At 37.1% G+C, this 12,302-nt stretch overlaps 1 protein-coding gene across 2 annotated transcripts in view; it reads right to left on the reverse strand.

Moving 5' to 3' along the window:
* Window positions 1–12,302, reverse strand: part of tbc1d22a (TBC1 domain family, member 22a) — a 283,486-nt gene that overhangs the window by 57,669 nt on the left and 213,515 nt on the right. For both annotated transcript variants that reach the window (XM_062064592.1, XM_062064593.1), the window contains exon 13: window positions 12,138–12,233. In XM_062064592.1, coding sequence (XP_061920576.1) covers window positions 12,138–12,233 — 96 coding nt within the window. The remainder of the gene's footprint in view (window positions 1–12,137; window positions 12,234–12,302) is intronic.

Below are 12,302 nucleotides of genomic sequence, written 5' to 3' on the forward strand. Positions count from 1 at the left end.
AGCTGACAAACAATAATCACAATAAGTATGGTGCCAGTATGCTGTTTTTTTTCAATAAAATACTGGAAAGGATAGAAATGTAGTTTGTCTCTTTTATCCGATTATTAATCGATTAATCGAAGTAATAATCGACAGATTAATCGATTATCAAATTAATCATTAGTTGCAGCCCTAATATATATATATATATATATATATATATATATATATATATATATATATATATATATATATATATATATATATATATATATATATATATATACCGTAATTTCCGGACTATAAGCCGCTACTTTTCCCCCTCGTTCTGGTCCCTGCGGCTTATACAAGGGTGCGGCTTATTTACGGCCTGTTCTTCTCCGACGCCAACAAAGAGGATTTCGGTGGTTTTAGTACGCAGGAGGAAGATGATGACACAATGATTAAAGACTGACTTTTCATATACCGGTAGGCTGGTTATTTTGATAACGTACAGGCGAGCACTTTGTATTACTTTGCACCGTTGTATTATTTGTACTCTGCACGAATGCTGTTCGCCGTGTCAAAGATGTGAAAGTTTGATTGAATGATTGAAAGATTTATTGTTAATAAATGGGACGCTTTGCGTTCCCAAACAGTCATCTCTGTCCCGACAATCCCCTCCGTGGTAGCAGGAACCCCTATATACTACGGTAATTACACATCAAAACCCTGCGGCTTATAGTCGGGTGCGGCTTATATATGGAGCAATATATATATATATATATATATATATATATATATATATATAAATGTATATATATATATATATATATATATATATATATATATATATATATATATATATATATATATATATATATACATACCGTATTTCCTTGAATAGCCGCAGGGGCGCTAATTAATTTAAAACCTCTTCTCACTCCTGCGGTTACCAAAACCATGCGGAATGAGCAAGCATGCTCTAATTATTTTAAAACCTCTTCTCACTCCGGCGCATACCTTATCATGAAAAACACATTTAATAAAAAAAACGTTATTATGATCTTACCTTTACTTGTAGATGGGTCCATGTGCAGCTGCTTCTGATCAAAGGCAGTCTTTCTCATCTTTCTTCAATTTTAAAAGTCTCTGGAGATATTCCTTTAATTATTACCTCCTGCTTCGATTGAAAGTCCAGTTTAGAAAACGGTTTTATTTTAGATATGTAATCCTCCATGTTAAAAGTGCAAGCAAACAATTGCTGCATGCTTGCTGCTTGTTGTCTTCTTCTGCAGTACCTGTCTCCTGCAGTACTGGTAGTCGCAAGAAGGATCACTAGCGCCCTCTACCACCTGGAGGCGGGAGTCATTTAATGACTCATATTTGACCCGGCGGAAGTGCCAAGCATGCGCTAATTATTTTGCGAAACGAGTTTGACCCGGCTGTAATTCTAGGCAGGCGAATACTATATTCCCGGCGCCAATTCAAGGAAATACGGTATATACATATATATATATATATATATACATACATATATATATATATATATATATATATATATATATATATATATATATATATATATATATATATATATATATATATGTATGTATATACATATATATATATATATATATATATATATATATATATATATATATATATATATATATATATGTATATACATATATACATATATATATATATATATATATATATATATATATATATATATATATATATATATGTATATACATATATACATATATATATATAAATATATATATATATGTATATATATATATATATATTTGTCCAGGGTGTACCCCGCTTACCGCCCGAATGCCGCTGAGATAGGCTACAGCACCCCCCGTGACCCCGAAACGGACAAGCGGTAGAAAATGGATGGATGGATAAATAAACACAGACATACATATACACACTTTTATATGTAAAAAAATATACGTGCTGCTCTGCATCCCTACGCCAAATATCCTATATTTGCCGGTCGCCGCAATACTAAAATCTTCTTGGGTGAGACAGGAAGTCATGTCCAAATAAAATAAATGATCCAGTTTTTTTCAAAATTAAATCATCCGTTTTCAAGGCGGATCGTATTATACAATTTTGAAACGTGCTAATGGGCTCCGGAAGGGACCGACATGAAGTCAACTTGTCAAAGGTTTTCAGCTAATTTCACCTCGTTGCCACAAATGGATGTTGACATGCAGATTCTGGCGGCCCAAAATGTAAATAATCATATTACAGGCATATCCCGGGCAGCTATATGGGGATATGGGATCCAATGTGAAATACCAGCTAAAAACAGGGACCAGGTTAGCGGGAGTTGAAAAAGATTTGTGTGTGTGTACAACGCTCACCAGGGACGTTGTGTTGTTGCTAGCTACAAAAAATGTAAAGTTAATGAAATCCATCTTTTCCACGAGTCAAGTCGCCCGTTTGTGGGTATTAATGACGGCAAAGCTCGAGAGGTTCAGTGGTGTTGCCGTTCAGAAGCCGTTTTTTGACAGGCCCTAGCTTATTTGCTTGTGTTACTCTGGAAGGAGGGATAAAACAGTTTGTGGTTCACTTTACTACAACTCGCCTTATCACGTGACTGTGCGTGGATTCAGGAGATCTAATAAACAGTCTCTGCTATTTCGCTCCACGGTGGAGTCGCCACAGAACGACGGTGGCGATTGCCAGATGGCGGATAGCGGCGCCGTTCTTAGAAGTTGTTACTTGGGTTTCTATGGGCACAGGGGAGTACTCCCATTAGCTACATTGTTAGCCACCTCGTACTTGTCGTATTTTACACATTACAATTAGAGATGTCCGATAATATCGGCCTTCCGATATTATCGGCCGATAAATGCTTGAAAATGTAATATCGGAAATTATCAGTATCTTTTTTTTTTATTATCGGTATCGTTTTTTTTTTTGTTTTTTTCCGTTTTTTTAATTAAATCAACATAAAAAACACAAGATACACTTACAATCAGTGCACCAACCCAAAAAACCTCCCTCCCCCATTCACACTCATTCACACAAAAGGGTTGTTTCTTTCTGTTATTAATATTCTGGTTCCTACATTATATATTAATATATATCAATACAGTCTGCAAGGGATACAGTCCGTAAGCACACATGATTGTGCGTGCTGCTGGTCCACTAATAGTACTAACCTTTAACAGTTCATTTTACTCATTTTCATTAATTACTAGTTTCTATGTAACAGTTTTTATATTGTTTTACTTTTTTATTCAGGACAATGCTTTTAATTTATTTATCTTATTTTATTTTATAATTTTTTTTTAAAAAGGACCTTATCTTCACCAGACCTGGTTGTCCAAATTAGGCATAATAATGTGTTAATTCCAATGGCGTGCGGTGAGGTTAATGTCTGGTGAGGCACTGCATCATCACAGTCAGATTTACAAACATATGAACCCTAAATAGTATCTTATTCACCATGTGATTGGCAGCAGTTAACGGGTTATGTTTAAAAGCTCATACCAGCATTCTTTACACAACTGTAGCACACAAAAAAAGCACATTTAATAAAAAAAACATTATTATGGTCTTACCTTTCTTGCTGGCCAGCCTTTGCGTGTGTACCACGCCGTTTGAAAAGAACGGGTCTTCTGTCCCGAAGTCAAAAGCAAACCTTTTAGCTCCGGCGTTGGTCTACCTTTAATTATTACCTCCTGCTTCGATTGAAAGTCCAGTTTAGAAAACTGTTTTATTTTACGTATGTAATCCTCCATGTTTTTAATAAAAGTCCAGGCTAGAGGAAATAAACAATCGCTTTCTTTTCTTCTGCGGCCGAGGAATGATCTCTGGGATCACTACCGCCCTCTACCACCAGGAGGCCGGATTACTGCGAGCCTCAACCAGTACGTCTTTTGCAGCAGATTTATGAATGCTCAGCACAAGAAATACGTTACACACATACAGTTTTTGACAAAATACACTGTACATTATATACCTCAGCTAACTAAACTATGCCATAGTTTAGTTAGCTGATATAATTCATATAGCAATACAGTCTCACTGCACAGCAGCTCAGCAGTTAGCCGAGTCATTGTGCACAATCCATGTAGAGGCACAAATCAGTGACGTGCCTCAACTGGCTGCTGATCACCGCACCGTCTCTTCTCAGTATTTGAATGAATGTGAAAATAAAAATAAAAATAATCTAAAACTGGTGAAGTTAAATGGAAAATAACTTTAGTATAATCACTGGATACATATAACAATTTAACTAATATTTTTTTCTTTTTACATTTTTTTTTCTTTCCATGACGGCAGGTGAGGCCCGCCTCCCCTGCCTCTAGCGACGGCACGCCACTGGTTAATTCCACGACTGTATATATCGGTATCGGTAATTAAGAGTTGGACAATATCGGAATATCGGTAAAAAAGCCATTATCGGACATCCCCAATTACAATGCATAAAAAAACCCACATATGTGTTCTTGTCTTACATAAAGATTGTGACTGGTAGACAAACTTCCAAAAAAAGTGCAGTTCCCCATGTTCGATACAAAATGCAACAAAAAAAAGACAAACTTAGGTCGTGACAGATGAGTTGGGCTCGCGTCTCGTCTACAAACTCCTGACAGCTTCGGATCTCAGAATGAACCCGAGTGCTGGATATAAAATCCGGGATGCCCTTGTGAAACAAAAATAAGGCACTTTCGGACATACTAATGGCATGTATGCTGTTGCTGAAAGGCTAAACAAGAGATGATGTAATTGCCTTATAAAAGAGCCTCATTTTCTAAAGTATACTCATCTCCATTCCCTTTTTTTATTCACACCCTGGTACTCAACTCACTGTGCAACTCTTACTTTCCTCTCATGTCTATGAAGATGGATACTTTGTCCTTGATGCCCCACTTGGTAGTCTGCATGGGACTCCAGCTAGTAGCTGCAACTGTGCGGGGTATATGCGGCTTGATTGTGATGGCGGGCTGTGTACTCCATGCCGAATGTATGATAAAGGTGGAGTTTCCCATGCATTCCAATATGCAAGTCCCTAAATGTAGTTACATATGCATTATAATTACATGGCACACCCCCTGAAGGACCGGGTCGCCAGTCAATCGCACGAGTGGTTTTGGCTTAGGTTTTACGCCGGATGCTCTTCCCCACCCAACACTGGCTGGGAATCGAACCCATGCCCGGTGGTAAAAAAAAAGGCAGACGCATGTACCATAACACCACCAGGGATATAATATAACTACACACTTACAGTCAATGAACAATTACTTAATTCATCGAAACTATGGAAATAGATGCCCCTTATTTGGTTCATGTTCAGGTGACAAAAACTGATACAAACACACACAAAAATATACCTTTATTACTCTATATTAGGTATGTGACGATAAACAATATTAATGACAACCGCGGTAAAACCCCCAACGATTCACGTTTTAAATTAGAAGCATAAAAAAAAACGTAATAATAACTGCACTTTAATAAACTCACTGGCGCTAGCTTAAATGCTACCATGCAAATAAAAAACATTAACGTCCTTCCCCATTCAAAAACGACATCCCCCAATCTAAACTAAGATATTGAGTTGTGCACATTGAACCTACATGCCGCTCTCTCTTAGGACAGAGTGATCCTTCTATACTCCGAAAAATACAAAACAGAGGTATTTTTGAAGGTGCATTCAAGGACCGCTGACAACGCCCGCCTGAAATAATACATGAGAATACTAATACTTTTAAATCTTAAAAGTGCTACAGTACAAACCGATAAACAATAAAAGCTTAAAGCAATAAAATCTTATAGACATTAAAAAAACCCAGATAAAATACTGAGACTAAAACACTATATGTGACACAAACACAAAACATCCACACATAGTGGGTTTTCTAACAGTATGTCTAACTATTTCAGTTATCTAAAAATAATAATAACTCGGTCAAAAGATTTTAGTGTGTGTATAAGCACTTTTTGAGCACATTCAACAATACCGCAATAATAATAATAATTAAAGCTGCAAGCAGCGTTGGTCGGGTCCGCATTTTGGCTGCTGCTAGTCCTAGGTGTCCAATACCTTTGACTATTGTTAGTCCTAAGTGTCCCAATATTGTTGTCTATTGTTAGTCCTAAGTGTCCCAATATTGTTGTCTAGTGTTAGTCCTAAGTGTCCCAATATTGTTGTCTAGTGTTAGTCCTAAGTGTCCCAATATTGTTGTCTAGTGTGAGTTGTTAATGTCCCAATACTTTAGTGTAGGTGTCCCAATACTTTTGTCCAGTGGTAGTCCTAAATGTCCCAATACTTTTGTCCAATGGTAGTCCTAAATGTCCCAATACTTTTGTCCAGTGGTAGTCCTAAATGTCCCAATACTTTTGTCCTGTGGTAGTCCTAAATGTCCCAACACTTTTGTCCAGTGGTAGTCCAAAATGTCCCAATACTTTTGTCCAGTGGTAGTCCTAAATGTCCCAATACTTTTGTCCAGTGGTAGTCCTAAATGTCCCAATACTTTTGTCCTGTGGTAGTCCTAAATGTCCCAATACTTTTGTCCAGTGGTAGTCCTAAATGTCCCAATACTTTTGTCCAGTGGTAGTCCAAAATGTCCCAATACTTTTGTCCAGTGGTAGTCCTAAATGTCCCAATACTTTTGTCCAGTGGTAGTCCTAAATGTCCCAATACTTTTGTCCTGTGGTAGTCCTAAATGTCCCAATACTTTTGTCCAGAGTTAGTCCTAATAATAACTGTGATATAACATTTCCATATCCTTACGTGCCTACTCTCTACATTGTATCTGTAGAGAATAATAGTAATACCAGCGGCATACTAAAATACATCATTTGGATCCTTCATAGATACCCACTTCCTATATATGCCTGAATTTTCTCATTAAGAATTTACTGTTGTAAAACCTACTTTTTCATGAAAAGTAATGTTAAAGGGGACCTATTTTGATTTTGATCTACATTTAAAACAATAATATGTATTGGATATGCTTTATATAAATGTTGCGTACATTTTGCTCCACAGTCACTTTTATAACCGACTTTCTGCGTATGTCCGCAAAATGTTCTTTTGCGGAGGCATGAACCCACGCCCCATACTCTCCAAAGGTTAAATACACTGTTAAATATATATCTTAAAGACAAATAAAAAGACCTACATTTTTTCCCCACACACACGGTCGAAAATAAACTTTGTACATTGTACATACTGTATATATTCACCTGGTCACATTATTAGGTACACCTGTATCCCCCCTTTCTGGCCAATAGCTTTACAAACCGGTGTAACTCAAAAAATTAGAAGATTGTGTAAAAGTCCGTTAATTTCAGCAATTCAACTTCAAACGTGAAACTAATATGTGATATAAACTAGGGATGTCCGATAATGGCTTTTTGCCGATATCCGATATTGTCCAACTCTTTAATTACCGATACCGATATCAACCGATACCGATATCAACCGATATATACAGTCGTGGAATTAACACATTATTATGCCTAATTTGGACAACCAGGTATGGTGAAGATAAGGTAGTTTTTCAAAAAATGAATCAAATAAAATAAGATAAATAAATTAAAAACATTTTCTTGAATAAATAAGAAAGTAAAACAATATAAAAACAGTTACATAGAAACTAGTAATTAATGAAAATTTGTAAAATTAACTGTTAAAGGTTAGTACTATTAGTGGACCAGCAGCACGCACAATCATGTGTGCTTACGGACTGTATCCCTTGCAGACTGTATTGATATATATTGATATATAATGTAGGAACCAGAATATTAATAACAGAAAGAAACAACCCTTTTGTGTGAATTAGTGTGAATGAGTGTAAATGGGGTGGGTTGGTGCACTAATTGTAAGTGTATCTTGTGTTTTTTATGTGGATTTAATAAAAAAAAACAAAAAAAACGATACTGATAAAAAAAAAAACGATACCGATAATTTCCGATATTACATTTTAACGCATTTATCGGCCGATAATATCGGCAGACCGATATTATCGGACATCTCTAATATAAACTTATTATATACAAAGCGAAATATGTCAAGTTTATGTTTTATCATTTTGATGATCATGGTTTACAGTTGGCAGCACGGTGGCAGAGAGGGGTTAGTGCATCTGCCTCACAATACGAAGGTCCTGGGTTCGATCGTGTGCTCGGGATCTTTCTGTGTGGAGTTTGCATGTTCTCCCCGTGACTGCGTGGGTTCCCTCCGGGTACTCCGGCTTCCTCCCACCTCCAAAGACATGCACCTGGGGATAGGTTCATTGGCAACACTAAATTGGCCCTAGTGTGTGAATTAGGGCTGCAACAACTAATCGATTAAAATCGATTATAAAAATAGTTGGCGATTAATTTAGTCATCGATTCGTTGGATCTATGCTATGCGCATGCGCAGAGGCAATTTTTTAAATTTTATTTTTTTATATAAACCTTTATTTATAAACTGCAACATGTACAAACAGCTGAGAAACAATAATCAAAATAAGTATGGTGCCAGCATGCTGTTTTTTTCCAATAAAATACTGGAAAGGATAGAAATGTAGTTTGTCTCTTTTATCCGATTATTAATCGATTAATCGAAGTAACAATCAACAGATTAATCGATTATCAAATTAATCGTTAGTTGCAGCCCTAGTGTGAATGTTGTCTGTCTATCTGTGTTGGCCCTGCGATGAGGTGGTGACTTGTCCAGGGTGTACCCCGCCTTCCGCCCGAATGCAGCTGAGATAGGCTTCAGCGACCCTCCTCTACCCCGAAAGGGACCAGCGGTAGAAAATGGATGGATGGTTTACAGTTTTTGGAAACCCCAAATCTTCTGACATTTTCAATACTAAGTTTTCATAGGCTGTAAGCCAGGGGTCACCAACGCGGTGCCCGCGGGCACCAGGTAGCCCGTAAGGACCAAATGAGTAGCCCGCTGGCCTGTTCTAAAAATAGCTCAAATAGCAGCACTTACCAGTGAGCTGCCTCTATTTTTTAAATTTTATTTATTTACTAGCAAGCTGGTCTCGCTTTGCTCGACATTTTTAATTCTAAGAGAGACAAAACTCAAATAGAATTTGAAAATCCAAGAAAATATTTTAAAGACTTGGTCTTCACTTGTTTAAATAAATTCATACATTTTTTTACTTTGCTTCTTATAACTTTCAAAAAGACAATTTTAGAGAAAAAATACAACCTTAAAAATGATTTTAGGATTTTTAAACACATATACGTTTTTACCTTTTAAATTCCTTCCTCTTCTTTCCTGACAATTTAAATCAATGTTCAAGTAAAAAAAAAATTTTTTATTGTAAAGAATACTAAATAAATTTTAATTTAATTCTTCATTTTAGCTTCTGTTTTTTCGACGAAGAATATTTGTGAAATATTTCTTCAAACTTATTATGATTAAAATTCAAAAAAATTATTCTGGCAAATCTAGAAAATCTGTAGAATCAAATTTAAATCTTATTTCAAAGTCTTTTGAATTTCTTTTAAAAATTTTGTTCTGAAAAATCTAGAAGAAATAATGATTTGTCTTTGTTAGAAATATAGCTTGGTCCAATTTGTTATATATTCTAAAAAAATTGTAGATTGGATTTTAACCTATTTAAAACATGTCATCAAAATTCTAAAATTAATCTTAATCAGGAAAAATTACTAATGATGTTCCATAAATTGTTTTTTTAATTTTTTCTAAAAGATTCGAATTAGCTAGTTTTTCTCTTCTTTTTTTCGGTTGAATTTTGAATTTTAAAGAGTCGAAATTGAAGATAAACTATGTTTCAAAATTGAATTGTCATTTTTTTCGTGTTTTCTCCTCTTTTAAACCGTTCAATTAAGTGTAAATATCATTAATTATTAATAATAACATAGAGTTAAAGGTAAATTGAGCAAATTGGCTATTTCTGGCAATTTATTTAAGTGTGTATCAAACTGGTAGCCCTTCGCATTAATCACTACCCAAGAAGTAGCTCTTGCTTTCAAAAAGGTTGGTGACTCCTGCTGTAAGCCATAATCATCAAAATTATCTAAAAAGGAAAGTTGCTTGTTATGAGCCTATGTCTGGCATTAGTTTCACCTTGTAAACCTAATTGCTGGTCATTCTGTATATTGGCATTAAGCTAGCGCATTTAAAAAAATAAATAAATAAATAAATGTTTTCGAGTAAATTTTTGTTACCGTAATTTCCGGACTATAAGCCGCTACTTTTTCCCCTCGTTCTGGTCCCTGCGGCTTATACAAGGGTGCGGCTTATATACGGCCTGTTCTTCTCCGACACCGACGAAGAGGATTTCGGTGGTTTTAGTACGCAGGAGGAAGACGATGACACAATGATTAAAGACTGACTTTTCATATACCGGTAGGCTGGTTATTTTGATAACGTACAGGCGAGCACTTTGTATTACTTTGCACCGTTGTATTATTTGTACTCTGCATGAATGCTGTTCGCCATGTCAAAGATGTGAAAGTTTGATTGAATGATTGAAAGATTTATAGTTAATAAATGGGACGCTTTGCGTTCCCAAACAGTCATCTCTGTCCCGACAATCCCCTCCGTGGTAGCAGGAACCCCTATATACTACGCTAATTACACATCAAAACCCTGCGGCTTATAGTCGGGTGCGGCTTATATGTGGAGCAATCTGTATTTTCCCCTAAATTTAGCTGGTGCGGCTTATAGTCAGGTGCGGCTTATAGTCCGGAAATTACGGTATTTGCATTGAACATTTAAACATTACCTGCAGGTCGCTTGGCTGAGTCTGCTCTCAGTGCTGCTGGAGTGATCGCCAAGTGCTTAAGTTTAAAGAGCCAGCTGACGTCACGCGCAACCTAGGTACTTAAACATGGCACTGTTGGATTTTACGTGAATCGGTCGGTGTCAAAAAAAAAAAAGTACCGGATTTGGTAAACATCCCTATTCCCTAGGGGTGTAACGGTACACAAAAATGTTGGTTCGGTACGTACCTCGGTTTAGAGGTCACGGTTCAGTTCATTTTCGGTACAGTAAGAAAACAACAAAATATACATTTTTGGGTTATTTATTTACCAAATTTGTAAACAATGGCATAACATACATATACACACAGAGTCCATTGCCAGGGTTAATGTGGTCAACATATATAAAATAAAAACTAAATAAGGTAGGGCTCAGAATGGTTTCTTAACAAAACCTTTCTACATATAAAGTGCTTTTTTTGATTGATTGATTGATTGATTGATTGATTGAGACTTTTATTAGTAGATTGTACAGTACAGTATATATTCCGTACAATTGACCACTAAATGGTAACACCCGAATAAGTTTTTCAACTTGTTTAAGTTGGCAGTTAATCAACATTAAACTGCCTCAAGTTGTTGCTCAGATTAAATAAAATGACAAAACTTTTCTTCTACATATAAAAAGTGCAACATTAAACAGTTTCAAGTCAACTCAGCCTCAGATTAACTTTTCTTCCCCCCCCAGCCTGGCTAACTTTGCAGTAAGAGGTGGGATCTGTTTGCTCGTCTTTATCTTTGTTGAAGCGATGTTCACTTGGGGGTGGTGCCGCTTCAAATGGGTTAGCATGTTTGACGTGTTAGCAGAAGCATGCCTTACCGCTGCTGAACAATGTCGGCAAACCGTGCAGCCGAAGTGTTCCCAAACGGGAGATCTTAACCAGGCAGGAGGGTCTTCCAGCTCTGGCTTTTATATGTTGTCGTAGCCCGGTTGTTGCTAGCATGCCGTGTGTTGTGCCTCAGTGTGCATTGTTTACGCAACGTGCGCTACGCTACTTATTATGTCCGTGTGGAAACTCGTTCGGTACACCTTCGAACTGAACCGGAACCCCCGTACCGAAACGGTTCGATACAAATACACGTACCGTTACACCCTAACTGTTCCCGTTAAGCGATGGTGATTTTTGAGGCTTTTGTTTTTAGAAAATTGCTGCCCCACTGAAACGTCATGTACTTCTGTGTGAGAGGCCAATGTTTGTAAGAGCCGGTGTGCGGCTGCACGCTTCCTGGTGAGCAGGGCCAGCAAAGTCACCTTCTAGCAGATGTCTAGCGCCATCCGCTAATGCCCTCTGAACCTGACAGTTAATGACCATGGAGGTAATGGCGACGGGGATGTGGACCATGAACAAGTCCACAATTACAGTCTGGCGGATGTCTTGTCGCCTGTGTGTGTGCGCGTGTGTTACCTGAAAGTCTCGCTCCTCTAGAATCTCTTTCCTCCACCTCACCAGGAAGGCTGCACAGACGTAGAGGTGGAAATGGGAGAAACCCTCCGGTTCAGCCTGAAGGAGAGGAGATGTTACAAGTTGAGCGCAATGCGATGCTTGTCCAATCCACACGGCACAGTCTAC

The sequence above is a fragment of the Entelurus aequoreus genome, linkage group LG12, assembly GCF_033978785.1.
Source record: "Entelurus aequoreus isolate RoL-2023_Sb linkage group LG12, RoL_Eaeq_v1.1, whole genome shotgun sequence".
In the NCBI taxonomy this organism is placed as follows: Eukaryota; Metazoa; Chordata; class Actinopteri; order Syngnathiformes; family Syngnathidae; genus Entelurus; species Entelurus aequoreus.